Genomic DNA, 21932 nt, shown 5'->3' on the forward strand with positions numbered 1-21932 from the left:
CCAAGGGATACAGGAGTACTGATGCATAAGGGCACTTGTACCCCAATGTTTAGAGCAGCACTTTCAACAATAGCCAAATTATAGAAAGAGCCTAAATGTCCATCAACTGACGAATGGATAAAGAAGTTGTGGTTTATATATACAATGGAATACTACTTGGCAATGAGAAAGAATGAACTATGGCCTTTTGTAGCAACATGGATGGAACTGGAGAGTGTTATGCTAAATGAAATCAGTCATACAGAGAAAAACAGATACCATATGTTTTCACTCCTATGTGGATCCTGAGAAACTTAACAGAAGACCATGGGGGAGGGGAAGGGAAAAAAAGTTAGAGAGGGAGGGAGCCAAACCATAAGAGACCCTTAAAAACTGAAAATAAACTGAGGGTTGATGGGAGGGTGGGAGGGAGGGGAAAGTGGGTGATAGGCATTGAGGAGGGCACCTGTTGGTATGAGCTCTGAGTGTTGTATGGAAACTAATTTGACAATAAATTTCATAGTAAAAAAAAAAAAGATTTTCTCTCTTTCTCTGTCTGCCCCTCTTCCACAGCTCATGCTGTCTCTCTAAAATAATTTTTTTTTTTAAATTATACATTTGGTAGAATTCACCAGTGAAGTCATCTGGTCTCTTAATTGCCAGAGATTTTTTATTACTGATTCAATCTCCTTGCTTTTTGTCTGTTCAGATTTTTTATTACTTAATTTTTCAGTCTAGGTAAGTTTCTATCTGTTTCTAGGAATTTATCCTTATATTTATCTAATTTGTTTATGTATAATTACTCATGGTACTGTTATGTTCCTTTGTATTTCTGTGGTATGAACTGTAATGTCTCCTCTTTCATTATAATTTTATTAATTGGAGTAATCTTTCTTTCTTTTTTAAAGTTTATTTATTTATTTAGAGAGAGAGAGGTAGAGGGAGAGATCAGAGAGAGAATCCCAAGCAGGTTCCACACTGCCAGTGCAGAGCCCCACACAGGGCTTGAACTCACAAACTGATTAGGACCTGAGTCAAAATCAAGAGTTGGGCACTTAAATGACTGAGCCACCCAGGCACCCCTCTTTCTTTCTTAAACTGGACAAAAGTTTTTCAATTGTTTATCTTTTAATAAAACTCTTAGTTTTGTTAATGATTCCTACTGTCTTTCTAATCTCTATTTCATTTATTTCTTCTTTAATTTTTATTTCCTTCCTTCTGCTAACTTTGGACTTTGTTCTTTTTCTAGTTCCTTGCAGTATAAGGTTACGTTGCTTATTTGAGACCTTAATTTTTTCTTAAGGACAGTATTTATCACTATAATGTTCTCTCTTGGGTTACTTTTGCAGCACCCCTTAAGTTTTGGTATGTTGTGTTTCCATTTTCATTTGTCTCAAGGTATTTTTGGTATCTCTTTTGATTTCTTCTTTGACTCATTAGTTGCTCACAAATGTGTTAATTTTCACATATATGTGAATGTTCTCCCTTTCCCTTTTTTTAAGTGTCTTTATTTTGAGAGAAAGAGAGAAGGAGCATGAGTGGTGGAAGGGCAGAGAGACAGAATCCCAAGCAGGCTCTGATAGTTCAGACATGGGGCTCAAACCCATGAACCATGAGATCATGAGCTGAGTCAAAACCAAGAGTCAGTAGCTTAACTGACAGAGCCACCCAGACACCCTCCCCCCTTTCCTTCTGTTACAAATTTTTAGTGTCATGCCAATGTGTTCAGAAAATATATTTGATATAATTTCAATCTTTTTAAATTTGGTAAGACTTGTTTTGTGCCACAACATGTAATCTATCCTAGAGCATGTTCCATGTACACTGAGAAGAATGTGGACTCTATTGTTGTTAAATGAAATGTCGTATATGTCTGTTAGGTCCATTTGGTCTAAAGTGTTGTCCAAATCCATTATTTCCTCCATGATTTTCTCTTTGGATCATCTATTCATTGTTGAATAATAGGGTATCGAAGTATTCTACTATTATTGCATTGTTGTGTATTTCTGCCTTGAGACCTGTTAATGATTATTTAATATAATTAAGTGCTTCAGTATTGTGTCTGTATATATTTAACTTGTTATATCCTCTTGATGAATTGACCTCTTTATCATTATGTAATAACACTGTCTGTTATTACAGCTTTTAACTTAAAATCTATTTAGTCTGATAAAAGTATACCTTTTATCATCAGGAGTATACTCCTGTTCTCTTCTAGTTTCCATTTCCATGGAATAATTTTTTTCCATTCTTTCACTTTAGGCTTAATTGTCTTTAAAGCTTAAGTGAGTCTCTTGTAGGCAGCATACAGTTGCGCTATTTTTTATTCCCCCACTTTATGTCTTTTAAATGAAGAATTTTAATCATTTAAAGTAATTTTTTAAAATTTTTTTTAACGTTTATTTATTTTTGAGACAGAGAGAGAGACAGAGCATGAACGGGGGAGGGGCAGAGAGAGAGGGAGACACAGAATCGGAAGCAGACTCCAGGCTCTGAGCCATCAGCCCAGAGCCTGACGCGGGGCTCGAACTCACAGACCGTGAGATCGTGACCTGAGCTGAAGTCTGACGCTTAACCGACTGAGCCACCCAAGCGCCCCTAAAGTAATTTTTGATAGGTAAGAACTTACTGATAGTAAGGACTATCATTTTTTAATTACTTTCTGATTGTTCTATAGTTCCTTTGTTCCCTTCTTCCTCTCTTGCTGTCTTTATGAACGAATAATCTTTTATAAATGTTTTTAAATGTTTTATTTATTTTTGAGAGAGAGACAGACTGCAGGTAGGGGAGGGGCAGAGAGAGGGAGACACAGATTCTGAAGCAGGCTCCAGGCTCTGAGCTGTCAGCACAAAGCCTGATGCGGGTTTCGAACTCATGAACTGTGAGATCATGACCTGAGCTGAAGTCGGATGCTCAACGGACTGGGCCACTCAGGTGCCCCTCTTTATGAATGGATGATTTTTATAGTGGTATGCCTTGATTCTTTTCTCTTTATCATTTGTGAATCTCTTTAAAGATTTTGGCTTTGGGATTACCATAGGGCTTTCAAAATACTTGTAATAGTCTATTTTAAGATGATAACAAATCAACTTCAACTGCACAAAAATATTCTACTCCCCACCTCCACATATGTTTTATGTTTTTGGTGTCCAAATTTACTTCTTTTTATATGTTATATTTCCTTCTTTTCTATAACTCTTCAATCTATTCCAATCTGGCTTGCCTGTCACCAGTCCACTAAAATTATTCATGCTAGAGTCATTGGTTTCCTTCTTTTTTTTTTTAATTTTTTTTTCAACGTTTTTTTATTTATTTTTGGGACAGAGAGAGAGACAGAGCATGAACGGGGGAGGGGCAGAGAGAGAGGGAGACACAGAATCGGAAACAGGCTCCAGGCTCTGAGCCATCAGCCCAGAGCCCGACGCGGGGCTCGAACCCACGGACCGCGAGATCGTGACCTGGCTGAAGTCGGACGCCCAACCGACTGCGCCACCCAGGCGCCCCTGGTTTCCTTCTTGATTGTGAATGCAACTGACTTTTAAAAAACTAACAGGGGCGCCTGGGTTCCGACTTCAGCCAGGTCACGATCTCGCGGTCCGTGGGTTCGAGCCCCGCGTCGGGCTCTGGGCTGATGGCTCAGAGCCTGGAGCCTGTTTCCGATTCTGTGTCTCCCTCTCTCTCTGCCCCTCCCCCGTTCATGCTCTGTCTCTCTCTCTGTCCCAAAAATAAATAAAAAAACGTTGAAAAAAAAATAAAAAAAAAATAATAAACTAACAAATTTTTTAGAGAAGTTTGAGGTTCACAGAAGAATTGAGCAAAATGCATAGAGTTCCCATATACCCCTTGACCGTACTCATGCACAATCTCCCGTATTTAACGTACTGCAACACAGTGTTACATTTATTAGGATAGATAAACTTATACTGGCATATTATTTTCCTTCTCCTTGAAGAACTTCCCTTAATATTTCTTAAAAGGAAGGCCTACTGGCAACAAATTATAAATTTTTGTTTGTCTGAGAAAATCATTTTTGAAGGAGAATTTCACAAGGTATAGAATTCTAGCTTGGTTTTTTTCTCTCAGCACTTTAAATATTTCACTTCAGTCTTTTATTTCTTAGTAATTTCTAAGGAGAGGTCTGTAATGTTTACCTTTGCTCTTCTATAAGTAAGGTGTTTTTCTCCCTCTGGCTTCTTTAAAAATTTTTTTCTTTCTCTTTGATTTTCTGATGTTTGAATATAATAAATCTAGATGTAGTTTTGGGAGCATTTATCCTGCGTGGTATTCTGTGAACTTCCTGAATCTATGATTTGGTATCTGACAATAATTTTGGGAAATTCTGACTCATTATTGCTTCAAATGTTGCTTTTGTTCCTTTTTCTGTTTCTTTTCTTTCTGGAATTCCAATTATGTGTACGTCACACCTTTTGTAGTTGTTTCACAGTTCTTGAATAGTCTGGTTTTTGTTTTGTTTTGGTTTTTTTTTGTCTTTTTTCTCTTTGCTTTTCAGTTTTGGAAGTTTCTTCGGTCATATCCTCAAACTTAGGTATTCTTTCCTAAGTTGTGTCCAGTCTACTAATGAGTCCATCAAAGGCATTCTTTATTCTTGCTATAGAATTTTTAATCTCTAGCATTTCTTTTTTGATCTTTCTTAGAACATGGATCTTTGTGTTTATATTATTCATCTGTTCTTGCATGTTGTCTACTTTTTACTATAATGTCCTTAGCATATTAATCATAGTTATTTAAAAATTCTGGTCTGATAATTCTAATACTACTGCCACATCTGACTCTGATTCTGATGTTTATTCAGTCTCTCAAACTTTTTTTTGCCTTTTAATATGCCTTGTAATTTTTTGCTAAAAGGTAGACAAGATGTACTGGTTAATAGGAACTGTGGTAAATAGGCCTATAGTAATGTAGTGGTAAGATGTGGGGGGAGGGGGAGCAGTCATAGGGCTGTGATGACGTCTTTTTTGTTTATTGTTTAGCCTGTGCTTCTGGATGGTAAAATTCACCAGTGTTTCTTGGTTCTCACACCTCCTTAGGTGGGACAGCACAGCTAGAGAGAGGTGTAGTTGTGTATTTCCTGTTCTTTTTTTAAGTTTATTTATTCATTTTGAGAGAGAGACAGAGCAAGGGCGCACACGTGTTGGGGAGGGGCAGAGAGAGAGGGAGAGAGAGAATCCCAAGCAGGATCTGCACTGTCAGTGCAGAGTCCCATGCGGGGCTTGAACTCACAAACTGTGAGCTCATGACCTCAGCTGAAATCAAAAGTTGGACCCTTAACCAAATGAACTACCCAGGCTCCCCTGTAGTTGGGTATTTCCATTCCCCCATGTGGAAGTTAGAGGAAACTAGAATTGGAGTATTTTTCTTTCCTCATTTGAAAAAGCAGAGCTGGCTGGGGTTGGGTACTTCCCTTCCCCCAGGTAGGATAGCCTCTGCTAAAATACCAGCAAATTAGACTCTGGTAAAATATTTTCTTCTGATGGAAGGCTTTGTTAAGAACAAAATACTCCAGGGGCACCTGGGTGGCTCAGCTGGTTAAGCAAACAACTCTTGATTTTGGTTCAGGACATGATCTCAAGGTTTGTGGGATCAGGTTCCATGTTGGGCTCCATGCTGAGCATGGAGCCTGCTTGAGATTCATTCTCTCTCTCTCTCTCTCTCTCTCTCTCTCTCTCTCTCTCTCTCCTCCTCTCCCCTGCTTGCAGTCGCTTTCTCTCAAAATAAATAAACAATTTTAAAAAAACATTAAAAAAGAACAAAAAAGAACATAATATTCTAGTGTATTTCCAAATGGTTCTTTTTCCCTTCTCACTACTAAAAGCATGAGGGGATTTTTCTTTGATATTTACTGTGAGGACTTGGTAGAGGTCCCTCCTAGAGGTAAAACTCATAAAATTATTGAGGCCCCCTGATGACTGTGTTCCTCTTGAGTTTTTAACTCTCAGTGTTGTCCTCAGTGAGCCTCCGGCAACTCACCAATCACACTAGCACTGGTTCCCATTCCAGCACTGGTTCTCAGGGAGGTTTCTGTTCACACATTTCTGTTCCAGTAAGTCATGATTCTCTATATCCACTGACCTGTCTTTCCAAGTTTTACTGCAGCACTTTAGCCTATGACCTTATTTTTCTGACATACCTAAAAAGAGTTGTTGATTTTTCACTTTGTTCAGCTTTTTACTTGTTAGGACAGAGAGATGACTTCTAAGTTCCTTACATGCTAGACCAGAAATTTGAAGTCCTCCAATTTTATAAAGTTCTTTATAACACTGGGATTCCAAGCAACATTCAGCATTGTTAACCACTCCCTCTTTTAGGAGTAAATGCTCTCCTCTCGTCTTCTATGATACCATATTCTGTTTATTTCCCTCCTTTTCTCTGTCCATTCTTACTTTTGTACCTGACCATAAAGCTTTCCAAGGAGTGATACTGGACTCTTGTCTCTTCCTCACTTGACAGATACTCATTCTTTCTAACGTGCTTTCATCTATTTCTATGAATTTAAAACACTGTACACTTCTTTTCTGTCCTAACCTGCAGAGTTGTAGCCAATGGTCCTTCCAACATTTTCATTTTCAGGTGCCCTCAAACTTCCTGCCTTTCCTATCACAGTAAATAGCACCTTTATCCACCAAAGCTGGTTAAGACAGAAACCTAGATGTCTTTTTTGACACCTCTCATTCCTTTACCCTCTATATCCGATTCTTGAACTCTACAGGCATAATTATCTTGAATCCATGCTTATTTTTCCATCTCTCCTACAAAAAACCCTAGTCAAAGGCACCACAATCTTTTTTTTTTTTTAATGTTTACTTTTGAGAGATTGCATTCAGGGGAGGGACAGAGGGAGAGGGAGACAGAGGATCCAAAGTGGGCTCTGCACTGACAGCAGACAGCCTGATGTAGGGCTTGAATTCACAAATCACGAGATCATGACCTGAGCCCAAATTGGACGCTTAACTGACTGAGCCACCTACGCGCCCCAAAGCCACCACAATCTTGCACCTAAAATATCTGCAACTTCATACTACGGAGTCTTCCTACTGACAGTCTTGCCCTTTTGCAATTTTATCCCCAATGTATACAATGACAGTAAAGTGTAGTGTAAAGAATACAGGAATAGATCCAGAAAGACCTGCTACAAACTCTTCAAACATACTAATTAATATCTAGATCTCGTTTTTCTCAGCTATAAAGTGGGTGGAAACAAAATAAAACAAAACAAAAACTTAGGTGATAGGAATGCTATAAGGAAAAGATACAATTTATAAAAAAGTGCTTAGAATAATGCTTAGCATTGAATACTCACTCAAATAGTAGCTCTATTACATACAAAACAAAATTCAATTTCCTCCCCAAAGATCTCTAGACTTTAGGACTAAAGTACTAATTCACAAATACTCCTCAGCAGAAAACACTGCTGTGGACATACAGCAAATGTCTTATTTTCACCTTAAATGAATGTTTAATAGACATCCACTTACCCAAAAGGAATCTGGAAAATCTGTAAATTTCAATTCTCTTTCACTAAACCTATATAGAGTATATATTCAAGTAACAATAATATTAACTACTAAATTCAAAAAATATTTGAAATTATTGACTTAAATAACTGAAAAATAATTCCTATAAAACTGTTAGTTAAGAATATGCTCTATATTAATTAAATTTATGGTTTATGTAGTTATTCTGCTTTAATACTTGCTTTTTTCTTTGTTTTTTCAGGTGCTGAAGGGTAAGTTTTCTCAGCAAGTAAAACTTCACAAGCTGCATTATCTGTAAAGAAAAAGATACTTCAATATTTTAATTATTTAACCTCTCCTTAACTATAAGTATAGAAAATAGAACTCAAATTTGAAAAACAAAACCCTGATTTCAATGACTGCATCTCTGTAATAGTTTCAGAAGAAAAACTTGATATATGTTGAATAATCTGACTGGCTATAGATAAGAGTCCCAGGTTTCATAGGAGTAAATAAGCTCTATGTAAAATATTTACTTTTCAATTAATAGAGAAAGGTGTGTGTGATTAAAATTCTTCATTAATTATCCTTTCATTTCCATATTCCTGTATTTTCAGGCTCTCTTGAAACTTCTCTACTGCAACTTTTCTATTAACATTTAAAATATAGTCAGGACTCTTTGATCTTACCAAAAACTTTATCTGTACCCAATATCCCTTCATGCTATATCCTCTCTCTCCTCTTATCCACAGGCATGTCCACATATACTAACATAACTTCCTCTCCTCCTGTTTACTCCCAAACCCACAGCAATCTAATTTCAGGTCCCACAAATATGAGCAGAAACCTTTCCTGCCCTACCTTATTGGACATCAGTACAACAAGCATGAACATTTTCCCTCTGGTCCCTTTCATGGCTCCTACTCAGTCCTGACTCTTCTCTTTTTTTTCACTCTCCAGACTCAATCCAAAAAGCAACAAAAATCTTTTGACTGTCTGCTTTCTGCCAATGTTACCTAGCATATGTACTTAATATGCAAATTTGGCTTTTCTTTATTCTTAACACTATTACCTTGCTTTAAGGCAACAAGAGATTTCCTTTCGGATTATTTCAGTAGTTTTTCAATTTAGCCCCTCTGTACTCCACTACCCCTGTTACATACCTAAAATACAAGTCTAATATCATCTGCTTAAAACTTTCCCAAGGCTTTCCACTGCATTCCAGTTAAAACTCAAGCTTTTTAACTTAGCATATAAAATCCTGATTTTTGTGATGCCTGCCTATAATACATATACATTCCCAGCCTCGTTGCAGAGGCTAATTAGGTTTCTAGATACAAATAGGATACCCATTTAAATTTGAATTTCAGATAAGCAAATAATTTTTTAGTATAAGTATATGCCATGTAATAGTACAAGCATATACAATATTTGTGACATAATTATATTAAAAATTATTTATCTGAATTCAAAATTAACTGACCATTCTGCATCTTTACTTGCTAAATCTGGCAACCCTTGAGACTAACCACTTCACTCATCTTCATCTCCTCAAGTAGAGGGAAGTAGTAGGTTTCAGAATTCTGTAAGAGATAAAATTGGTACCAAGTTTTGGTAATAGATTAAGTCTAAGAAGTAACAAAGAGGAAGGTGTCAAGAATGATCCCGATGTTTCCAGTCTGCTAAGCTACACTTGATAGATGGAAGACACTAGTGGAAGACCAGGTTAGGTCTTGGTTGTGACGATTCTCAGTCCTCAATTCCTGCTTTATTTATTCTCTCGGTAACTTTTGTTACAGCTACTTCTAAATGCTGAAGTGTTTCATTTACATTCTTTTTGTATGTTTGTTTTCTATGCCACTTCCTAGGTGATCTCATCTGATCCTATGGCTTTAAAACATTTATATTCTTGACTCCAGATATTTATTTATAGCTCCAGTCTCTGCCCTAAACTCCAGACTCCTGTATCACAAACTGCTCTCATTATATCTCTACTTGAAGGCTAATAAGTCTCTCAATGTTTTAATATTTTATTGAAGAACTCTACGTACACAATAGTAGGCACAAATCTTAAATATGTATGTATTCACCCATATAATCACCACCCAAATCAAGATATAAAATATTCCAACACGTCAAAAGTTTCCTATATGTTCCTTCCCATTCAGCACCCCCTTTCCAAAGATTACCACTATTCTTACTTCTACTACCCAAAATAGTCTTGCCTGTTCTTGAACTTCATATATATGGAATTACACAACACATACATGTTTTTGTCTGCATCATTTCATGAAACATTAGGTACAGGAGTAGAGAAATAAAATTCAATGTTGAAACCAAATTCTCTCTTTTTTTTTAATATGAAGTTTATTGTCAAATTGGTTTCCATACAACACCCAGTGCTCATCCCAAAAGGAAACCAAATTCTCTTAATCATCCTCCCAACTTGCTCTGTCCTCCAGTGCTTTCTCAAGAAATGATACCATCATTCATCCACTTGCTTAAACCAATAATTTTAGACTCATCCTTGACATTTATTTTTCTCTTACCCAACATACAGATTAATCAGAAAATCCTAGTGCTTTGAAATATATTCCGGGGGCACCTGGGTGGCTCAGTTGGTTAAGCATCCAACTTCGGTCAGGTCATGATCTCACAGTCCATGAGTTCAAGCCCTGCATTGCACTCTGTGCTACCAGCTCAGAGCCTGGAGCCTGTATTGAATTTTGTGTCTACCTGTCTCTCTGCTCCTCCCTATTCATAATGTGTGTGTGTCTCTCTCTCAAAAATAATAAAACACTATATATATATATATATATATATATATATATATATATATATATATTCCAAATCAGACCACTGCTACCACGTTAGTCTCATACCATTACCTGACCACTACAATAGTTTAACAGGGTCTCTTTGCCTTCTTAGTCTATCTCCACATAGCAGCCAGAGTGATTATTCTAAAATATGTATCCAAGGGGCGCCTGGGTGGCTCAGTCAGTTAAGTGTCTGACTTCAGCTCAGGTCATGATCTTGCAGTTCTTGAGTTCAAGCCCTATGTTGGGCTCTGTGCTGACAGCTCAGAACCTGGAGCCTGCTTCACATTCTGTGTCTCCCTCTTTCTCTGTCCCTCCCCCACTCATGCTCTGTCTCTCTCTGTCTCTCAAAAATAAATAAAAGCATTTAAAAATTATAAAAAAATATGTATCCAATCACATCATCCCACTTCTCAGCACATTTAGAAGAGAATTCTTACTCCTTACGATGGCATAGGAGACTCTACATTATACCACTTGACTAGCCCTCAACACAACTGCAGTCATTCATTTTTTTTAAACTCATTTTGCTCCAGTCATACAAACCTCTTTTCTCTTCTTCAAACGTGCTGCGCTCATTCCCATCTTAGGACCTTTTCTTTTGTTGTTCCCTTTGCCAGCATACTCTATCACAGATTTTCACATGACCCACATTCAAGCTCTGTACAAATATCATCTCCTCAGAGATGCTTATCCTAGAGACTTTTAAATACAGAGAACAAACTGAGGGTGGAAGGGGGTGGGGGCAGGGAAAATGAGTGATGGGCAGTGAGGAGGGCACTTAATGGGGTAAGCACTAGGTGTTTTATGTAAGTGATGAGTCACAGGAACTACTCCCAAAGCCAAGAGCACACCATATACACTGTATGTTAGCTAACTTGACAATAAATTATATAAAAAAATTAAAAAATTAAATAAAATTTAAAAATACAATAAAATAGTATCCCTTGGGGCACCTGGGTGGCTCAGGTGGTTTAGGGTCCAACTTTTGATCTTGGCTCAGGTCATGATCTTGTGGTTCATGGGATCAAGCCCCATGTCTGGATGTGCACAGATAGGATGGAGCCTGCTTGGGATTCTCTCTCTCCTTCTCTCTCTGCCTCTCCCCTGCTCACACACTCTCTCTCAAAATAAATAAATAAACTTAAAAAAAATCATAAAATAGCATCCCTATTCATACCCTGTTTTTACCCTGCTTTATTTTTATTCTAATATTGATGTATATTCATTTGTTTATCTGTTTATTATCTTTCTTCCTCCACTATAGCAGCTCTGTTAGGGCAAGGACTCTGTCATGTTCCCCAGCAACTAAGAAACTTTGCGTCACAATGTAGGTGATTAAAGAATATTTGTTGAATGAATGGAATTAATGAATGGTGTGATAAATTATCTCTGAAACATCCAAGGGGAAATGTCCAGAAGGCAGCTACATATAAGGGTCTTATTCTCAGAAGAAAGTCTAGATTGAGAGAAAACTTGGAGACCCTGCTTTTTCTAGAACACCTGTACATATTAGGGGTAAATTTTAAAAAGATTAAAATCTAGGAACTGGCCTTGAAGAACTTCCACATTTAATGGCTAATAGTGGCAGATTAGATTGCAAAGGAGACTGTGCAGGAGTTACCTGGGAAGTAGTTACCTGTTTATGTTTGTCTCTATGACTAGACAAGTTTCTAACACTTAGTAAAGAACGTGACATAGGAACACAGTTGGATTTGTTGAACTAAGGAAGTAAAAAGTAATTCTTGAGTAAGATGTCATTTAATTTTAAATTTCAAGTTAATCAACCACATAGAAGTAAGAATACAAAAGCATACATAATTCCAGAATCACTGTTCTGACTCACTATCAGGCTTTATAAATAGTATTTTCCACAGCCAAAGAACACTTTTTATTGGGCAAGACCTAAATAAAATCATGATTGCTTTTGGAACTCTTACTACTTTCACTTTGATAGCCTCTCTTCTCTTGTTCACAAGCTCCCTTACTCTTAGATTTATACAAAAATTCCTCTTCTAATTCTCACCCTCCAGCGTAGTAGATGCTACTCCTTTGAAAGATGGGTGCTTTTACAAGTTTATTTTTTATCACTTGATTAATTTCCCTTAAAAGAGCAACTATTTTCATCATTTTTATACCCAGAAATCCTAACATAATACTTGACATTTAGAAAATACTCAGTAGCAGTATTTCTCAAAGTGAAAATGATGCAAAAAACTATTTTTTTCTTTTAGTTCATACAAACTTGCCTGTTAAGAGTAAAACCAGCAATTCTTTGTTTACCCACAAATAATGCTGTAAAACTTGATTCAGGAAATAAAAATGGAAATCTGAGATACAGCATGAATTAAAAAGGTTGGAAATGTCTAAGTTTATTCCAATTATAGACTAAATTATAGAGTGCCTATAATGCAAGACACTGTGTTTATCCTTTTATTTTCAATCATCACACATAATTGCAATATAAATGTTTACTGATTATCTTCCTCTCCCATGACTGAAACTTAGGAGGCAAGGATTTAATACTACTCTTTACTGGTATATATAGCAACACCTAATACAGAGGATATACTCAGTAAATGTTTATGAAATGAATTAATAATGGGTATTTTAGTGATAGTTAAAGACACACATATCTTTCTAACTTCACATATCTTCATTTTTTAAAATATAACCAAGCTAAAAAGCACTCAGTTTCCTGGGCTACCAATTTTCTAAAAATATACTGCATTATCACAAAAATAAAGAAATACAGAATTATGAAAATGATTAGTTTCACTGTTTATTACCTGATTCTGAATGCAAAGTACTCTTTGGTTTCTGAGAAATATTTTGGTCAGTTAATGTCATCACTCTATAATAGGAACAAATTAATGATTAGTCTCAATTTTTCAGTAACTCTAGAGAATCCTCAAATAATCTTTACAATAATAACATTAAATTTTTTTTTAATGTTTATTTATTTTTGAGAGAGACAGAGACAGAATGCGTGTGGGTTAGGGGCAGAGAGACAGGGAGACACAGAATCCGAAGCAGGTTCTAGGCTCTGAGCTGTCAGCACAGAGCCCGATGCAGAGCTCGAACTCACAAGCTGTGAGATCATGACCTGAGCCGAAGTCAGGACGCTCAAATGACTGAGCCACCCAGGCGTCCCTACAATAATAACATTTATATACTATAAAATATCTGTAGAAAGAACACAACTGGTTAAGAAAATGTTACCATATCCATATGAACAAATAGTTTAATAAAAGGTAATACATTTATATACTTTTCAGTGTGAGACAATACATATGGAGGACAAGGTAGAATGTTTAGAATCAGAAAGACCTGAGTTTAAAGGCCAGTTTTGCTACTGGCCTTGGAAAAGTTACTTAACCTGTCCTGATTCTTGGTTCCCTCATTTATGCAAAACAGAATGGCAATCTTGTTTCCTAGGATTCTTGAGGTAAGAATCTCAAGTAACAGGAAAGATAATACTTCTTAAAAATTAATGTCCTTTTCTATTTTAGAAATGACACCAGCCCCAGACTCTGACCACCTCCTTGAATTTAGATACTGTCGCTCTCACACACACCCTACCCTCAGTCTACATGCCGCAAAACAAGCTCTTGATCTTTGCTCAGGAATGTTTCTCCTCAGTCTCTCCCATCTTCTAGTTGCTTAAGCCAAAAGTGCAGAGTCAGCCTTGACTACTTTCATACTCCACCATTCATTCCATCAATGAATAACAGACCACCCTGTTAGTTCTGCTTTCAAAATATATCCAAAATCTTTTGGATTTGGTTCCAAAAGCTAGTTCTTACCTATACTCTTACCACTCTGGTCCAATATCTCTTGCCTAGATTAGGACAATAGTCTCCTAACTATATCTCACTATAAGTATAATTGTCTCTTCATAGTCTATTCACAACACAGTAGCCAGGGTGATTCTTTTAAAACCTAAGCTATATCATGTTACCCTTCTAACCCTTTCAAAGGCTTTCCAATCCACTTACATTCAGCTACCATGCCTTATATGATATGGCTTTTTCTCTCATTTCATCTTCTTTTTCCTTCTCCCACACTCCATCCCAGGAGCCCAGGCCTTCTTGGCTCAGAGCCTTGCTTCAGCTATTCCCTCCACCTGGAATCCTCTTTTCTCCTGTGAATTACATGTCTTTCTCTGTTTCCTTCTTTATGTCTCTGCTCAAATTTCATTTATGACTTCTCTGACCACACTACTTAAAATAGTGAACCTTCCTTCCAATACTCTCTAGCCCCCATCTTGCTTTTTATCCATAGCATTCATTACCATATAGAACAGAATGAATTTGTTCATTCATTTATTGTCTATCTCATCCAAGTAGAATGTGGACTTGAGGGCAGAGATTTTGTTTTTAATCTATTTCATTAATTACAATGTATCTCTACCTGTAAGAATACTTCTGGCACATAATGATTCCTCAACAAACACTGAATAAATGAATACCTAAATTTGTGGGCTAAAAATCATTCCAGCTATATAACTATTATATAATGGTCAAGGGTTTTCAAAAGCTCGACAACTTTAAAATAAAATATTAGTTCTTACATTTCTCTATGGCATTTCTGATAGTCTTCTGAAGAGGGACCTAGGAAAGGAAAAAAACAAAACAAAACACCAATCTATTAGAAATATAATTCAAGCACAGACCAGAGGCCAAAATTACTCTAGCTAAAAGTAAATATTTTCTCTAAAATATATGGTGATAGTGCAGTTTATTTTTATAATTTTATTGTTTTGTATTGTTTTTATCTGCCACTTAAATTATGTAGAAGTATTTTCAAAATACCAAAATAAAACAAAATTGTTAGGAAATTTTATGAGATGCAGGAATCCATCTGCCTGTACTTGGATAGTTAGTTATAATTTTTGAAGTCCTTTCCAATCTTTTATCTACTTGATTCTTACAACAGTCCCACAAGGTAAATATAACAATTTACTATTCCCACAATACATACACAAAATAACTGGTCAGGTGATAAAACTAACAGCTGCCTACCTGGAACTTAAACTCAGATATCATGGTTCTTAATCCAGTACAAATATAGATACACATATTAGTAGACTTATTAGTCAAGACAATGCCTACCAGTCAATATTTTGCTGTCTAGGCACTCTATATTACTAGGTATATAAAGAACTGTGGGAGTAGTCTTCTGAAGAATATGACCCTAATAAGCTGCAGAACTCTGCTTACATTTAATTAGAATTTTACAGTTTAGTAAAAGTGAAGTGAATGATGCCTACTAATCATTTAGAAGTATTTCTCTGAAAGGGAGGTTCCCAAAATATAAAGGACTACAGTGAACAGCATCTACTTTCTGCTTTTGCTGATGATAGTCTCTTGCTTTTCCTTGTGATAATCAAGACAGGGCCTGTGACTCAGTACAATGGGAGCCCTGCATCTCTCTGCCCAAAGTGACTGTTCAAGGATAAGCATATGAAATAATTTAAGCCAAGGTATAAGACCAGGACTTTTGTTCAAATCACTGGGAAAGAGAAGCACTTTTGTTCACTGGATTTGAGGCTGTGAGTATATAGGCCTGGACCTAACAAGAGCTACTATATGAAGGGAGGTTAGCTGAGAGTTCAGTTTGCACATTAGTGCCGTGAGCTGAGAGATGGAAAGGAATTGGGTCCTACTGATACCATTTGAAAGCCTGAATTAGGGTTCCTGGGTGGTTCAGTTGGTTAATCATCCAACTTTGTCTCAGGTCAAACCACAGTTTGTGGGTTTGAGCCCCACGTCAGGCTCTGTGCTGACAACTCAGGGCCTAGAGCCTGCTTCAGATTCTGTGTCTCCCTCTCTCTCTGCCCCTCCCCTGCTGGCACTCTGTCTCTCTCTCTCAAAAATAAATAAAAGCATTAAAAATAATTTTTTTTTAAAAAAAGAAATCCTGGATCAAGTTGTAATTGCATATGATATACTGCTAGATTTTTCAGGTATATGTGGTAATAATTTCATTTTTTAACCTAATAAAGTTTGAGGTAGGATTGTTTTTTTTAAATTTTTTTCTTTCTTTTCTTCTTTCTTTTTCTTTTTTGTCATCACTTACAGTGGACAAAGAAGTTAACTGAAACATTTGTTAAAGAGACAGGCTGCTTCTTTGGGCACTTCATTATCAGCAAAGGAGTTGCCAAAGTAAACATAACACAAGGTTTTCAAACTGTCAGAAATACTGCCATCCAGATAGATACCAACTCTCCCATAAGGGACCCCATAACCAACGCTTAATTCTTTGATATTATTTATCCCTCCTTTTTGTGAGGCTCTGATAGATGAGCTGACAACATCCATTGCTATTCCCCCTCTCTATTCTTATACATTTTCCCCTTTCTACCACTATAGAGGCCAGAAGAATAAAATACTTGGGTTTTTATAAACTTTATCAAAGAAGACTTCCAAATAGTCAGGAGATACAGGACTCAGTCCTGGCCAATAAACCTAGTCTGCTGGGGAATTAATTGGAAAGCTTTTGCTTTTCTGATAAAAAGAGATGTATGTGGCTAGTACTGCCTTTTCTAATTCTTTTTCCCTGGAACACTGTTGTGATGCCTAAAGGCTTAGCAACCATCCTACAACTATGGGGTAACAAGCCAACACCCTTGGTAGTAGAAAGACAGAAAGAGTATAAGATCTTAATGCTATTAGTGAGATGCTACACTAACTCTGGCCTGGGAAGAGAAGTAAATCTAGTATAAACAAGCCTTTTTTGCACGTCAAAAACAACATACACAAAAAGACAACTGACGAACTTGGGGAAATAGTCACAATATAAGCCACAGACAAAAGACTAATATTCTTTTTTTTCCCAATGTTTATTTATTTTTGAGAGACAGAGCATAAGTGGGGGGAGGGGCAGAGAGAGAGGGAGACACAGAATCCGAAGTAGGCCTCAGGTTCTGAGCTGTCAGCACAAAGCCTGATGTGGGGCTTGAACCCATGAACCGTGAGATCATGACCTGAGCCGAAGTTGGATGCTTAACCAACTGAGCTACCCAGGAGCCCTTAATATTCTTTACAAAATTTTTTTTTAGGTATAGATGAAACACATTGTATTAGTTTCATGTGTACTACCTAATTAATTAACTTCTCTAAATATTATATTATGCTCACCACAAGTGTAGCTAACTTGTCACCATATGATGCTATTATAATACCACAGACTACATTCCCTATGCTGTGACTTTTATTCCTGTGACTTATTCATTCCAAAACTCCAAGTCTCTCATCCCCTCTCCCCTTAACCCATTTTGCCCACACTCCCATTCCCCTTCCCTGTGGGAACCATTAGTTTGTTCTCTGTATTTACAGGTCTGATTCTGTTTTTTGTTTTTTAATTTGTTTTGTTTTTTAGATTCCACACATGTGAAATCATATGGTACTTGTCTTTCTCATCCTCACTTATTTCACTTACCATAATGCCCTCTAGGTGCATTCATGTAGTTGCAAATGGCAAGATCTTAACCTTTTATGGCTGTGTAATAGTGTGCGTGCATGTGTGTGTGTGTGTGTGTGTACCATACCTTCCTCATCCATTTGTTCATCAGTGTACATTTAGACCACTTCCATACCTTGGCTATTACAAATAATACTACAATAAATTTTCAAATTAGTGTTTTTGTTTTCTTTGGGTAAATATCCAGTAGCGGGATTACTCAATCATATAGTATTTTGACTTTTAATGTTTTGAGGAACATCCATACTGTTTTCCACAGTGGCTGTGCCAATTCACATTCCTACCAACAGTGCATGAGGGTTCCTTTTTCTCCACATCCTTATCAACACTTCCTTTTTCTTGTCTTTTTATTTTAGCCATTCTGACAGGTGTGAGGTGGTATCTCATTGTGGTTTTGATTTGCAGTTTCCTGGTGATTAATGATGGAAGCATCTTTTCATGGCTGTTGGCCATCTGCATGTCTTCTTTGGAAACATGTCTATTCAGGTACTCTGCCCATTTTTTTAAAGTTTCTTTTTTTAAGTTTTTATTTATTTGAGAGAGACAGTTCAAATAGGGGAGGGGCAGAGGGAGAAGGAGAGACAGAGAATCCCAAGCAGGCTCTGCACCACCAGTGCAGAGCCGGATGCAGGGCTCGAACCCACAAAGCCGTGAGATCGTGACCTGAGCTGAAGCCATACAGAGACATATCTAGAAAAAAATGTCATTATGGCTGATGTAAGAAAAAGTACTGCCTATGTTCTCTCATAGGATTTTTATGATTTCAGGCCTCACATTTAGGCCTTTAATCCATTTTGAGTTTGTGTATGGTATAAGAAAGTGGTCCACTTTCATTTTTTTGCATGTAGCTATCCAATTTTCCCAGTACCATTTACTGAAGAGGCAGTCTTTTCCCCATTGTATCTTCTTGCATTCTTTGTCACAGATTAATTGACCATATAAGCATGGGTTTATTTCCGGCTCTCTATTCTGTTCCATTGATCTATGTGTTTATTTTTGTGCCAGAACCATGCTATTTTGACTACAGCTTGTAATATATCTTGACATCTGGAAGTGTGACATCTCCAGCTTTACTATTTCTCAATATTGCTTTGGATATTTGGGCTCTTCTGTGGTTCCAAACAAATTTTAGACTTATTTGTTCTAATTCTGTGAAAAATGCTATTGGTATTTTGATAGGGATTGCACTGAATCTTCAAATTGTTTGGGGTAGTATGGACATCTTAACAATATTAATTCTTCCAATTCATGAGCACGAAATACCTTCTCATTTCTCTTCAATTTCTTTCATCAGTGTTTTACAGTCCTCAGAATACAGGTCTTTCACCCCCCTGATTAAGTTTATTCCTAGGTATTTTATTATTTTTTGTGCAATTACACATGGAGTTGTTTTCTTAATTTCTCTTTCAGATACTTTGTTATCAGTGCACACAAATGCTATCAATTTCTGGATATTAATTTTGTATCCTAAAACTTTACTGAGTTTATTTATTACTTCTAATAGTTTTTTGGTAAAGTCTTTAGGGTCTTCCGTGTACAGTATCATGTCATCTGCAAACAATGATAGCTTAATTTCTTCCTTATCAATATGGATGTCTCATTTCTTTTTCTTGTCTGACTGCTGTGGCTAGAATGTCTAGCCCTATGCTGTAGTGTTAGAAAAGTAGTAAGACAGGACATCCTTATCTTGTTCCTGATCTTAGAGGAAAAGCTCTCAGGTTTTAACCATAGAGTATGATATTAACTGTGCTTTTTTTTTCTTTCATAGATGGCCTTTATTATGTTGAGGTATGTTCTCTCTAAAGTCACATTAGGGAAAGTTTTTTTTTTTTTAAATCATGAATGGATGTTAAATTTTGTCAAATGCTTTTTCTGCATCTACTGAGATAATCATGATTTTTATCCTTCATTTTGTTGATGTGGAGTATCATGTTGATTGTGATATTGAACCATCCTTGCGTCACCAGAATAAATACCACTTGGTAGTGGTGAATGATCCTTTTAATGTGTTGTTGAATGTGGTTTGATAATATTTTATTGAGGATTTTTAAATCTATGTTCATCAGGGATTTTGAACTGTAGTTTTCTTTTCTCTCTCTCTCTCTCTCTGTCTCTCTCTCTCTGTCTCTGTCTCTCTCTATTGGTGTATTTGTCTGGCTTTGGTATCATGGTAATGCTGGCCTTATGGAATGAGTTTCGAAGCTTTCTTTCCTCTCTCTCCTATTTTTTTGGAATTGTTTGAGAAGAATAAGCATTAACTCTTCTTTAAATATTTTTTAGAATTCACCTGTGAATCCATCTAGTCCTAGACTTTTATTTTTTGGTAGTCTTTTGTGTACTAATTCAATTTTGTTATTACTAATGGTTTCTTTAAGATTTTCTATTCCTGATTCAGTCTGTTAGATTGTGTGTTTCTAGAAATTTATCCATTTCTTCTAGGATGTCCAAATTTTTGGCATATAATTTTTCAAACTACTCTTACAATCTTATATTTATGTGGTGTCAGTTGTTACTTGTCCTCTTTCATTTCTGGTTTTACTTATTTGGGTCATTTCTCTTTTTGTCTTGAAGAGTCTGCCTAAGGACTTATCAATTTTATTTGTTTTCAAAGAACCAGCTCCTGCTTTTGTTGAACTGTTCTATTGGTTTTGGTTTTTGTTTTAGTCTCTACGTCATTTATTTCTGCTCTAAACTTTATTATTTCCTTCTTTCTACTCACATTGGCTTTGTTCTTTTTTCTATTTCTTTTCGGTTTAAGGTTAGAGAATTTTTTTTAATGTTTATTTATTTTGAGAGAGAGAGAGAGAGAGGGAGATCAAGCAAGCACACACAAGTGGGGGAGGGGTAGAAAGAGAATGATAGAGAGAATCCCAAGCAGCCTCTGTGCTGTCAGTGCAGAGGCCCATGCAGGACTCAACCCCATGAACCAGGAGATTGTGACCTGAGCTGAAATCAAGAGTTGGATGCTCAACCGAGCTACCCAAGTGCCCCGGTTTATAAACAGATATATAATTATAAATAAATAGATAATTTATTTGAGCTTTTTCTTGTTTCTTCAGGTAGGCCTGTATCATTATATATTTCTCTCTTAGAATTGCTTTTTATGTGTCTTAAATGTTTTGGACCATTACATTTTCATTTTCTTGTGTCTCCATGTAATTTTTGATTTCCCCTTTGATTTATATGTTGACCCATTAGTTGTTTAGTATTATGTTGTTTAGCCTCCACATGTTTGTGCTTTTTTCCAGTTTTTTTTCCTATGATTCACTTCCAGTTTTATACTGCTGTGGGAAGAAAAGATGCATGGTATAAATTCAATCTTCTTAAATTTATTCAGACTTGCTTTCTGGCCTAACATTTAATCTATTCTAAAGAATTTTCCACATACTCTTGAAAAGAATGTACATTCTGTTGTTTGGATGAAATGTTTTGTATATATCTGTAATACCATCTGGGGTAATGTGTCATTCAAAGACAGTGTTTCCTTATATATATATTTTTTTCAATTTTTTTTTCAAATTTATTTCTGAGAGAGAGCATGAGTGGGGAAGGCACAGACAGAGAGGGAGACACAGAATCCGAAACAAAATCCAGGCTCTGAGCTGTCAGCACAGCTGACAGGGTCCAAACTCATGAACTACAAGATTATGACCTCAGCCAAAGTTGGACACTCAACTGAATGAGCCACGCAGGCATCCCTCCTTATATATATTTTTTAATGTTTATTTATTTTTGAGAGAGAGAGAGAGGGAGAGGGAAAGAGGGAGAGAGAGAGAGAACATGTGAGGGTCAGGGAGGGGCAGAGAGACAGAGAGACCAAGAATCCAAAGCCGGCTCTGTGATGACAGCAGAGACCCTAATCCCAGGCTCCAACACACAAACCATGAGATCATGACCCGAGCCAAAGTTGGACACTTAACCGACTGAGCTACCCAGGAACTCTGACACTGTTTCCTTATTGATTTGCTATCTGGATGATCTGTCCATTAATCTAAGTGGGGTGTTAAAGTCCCCTATTATTATTGTATTACCATCAGTTTCTCTCTTTATGTCCATTAATATTTGCTTTATGTATTTAGGTGCTCCAATATTGGGTGCATAGATATATACAACTGTTATTGTCTCATTGGGTTGATGCCTTTATAATATGCAATGCCTTTCTTTGTCTCTTATTACA

General features: G+C 36.6%; 1 protein-coding gene across 5 annotated transcripts in view; it reads right to left on the reverse strand.

Annotated features, from left to right (window-relative positions):
• Positions 1-21932, reverse strand: part of MEIKIN (meiotic kinetochore factor) — an 80507-nt gene that overhangs the window by 41428 nt on the left and 17147 nt on the right. For all 5 annotated transcript variants that reach the window (XM_053220669.1, XM_053220666.1, XM_053220664.1 and 2 more), the window contains 3 exons: positions 14844-14883; positions 13060-13124; positions 7694-7764 (listed from right to left, as the gene is read on the reverse strand). In XM_053220669.1, the coding sequence (XP_053076644.1) occupies positions 7694-7764; positions 13060-13124; positions 14844-14883 (176 nt within the window). The remainder of the gene's footprint in view (positions 1-7693; positions 7765-13059; positions 13125-14843; positions 14884-21932) is intronic.

The sequence above is a fragment of the Acinonyx jubatus genome, chromosome A1, assembly GCF_027475565.1.
Source record: "Acinonyx jubatus isolate Ajub_Pintada_27869175 chromosome A1, VMU_Ajub_asm_v1.0, whole genome shotgun sequence".
Lineage (NCBI taxonomy): Eukaryota > Metazoa > Chordata > Mammalia > Carnivora > Felidae > Acinonyx > Acinonyx jubatus.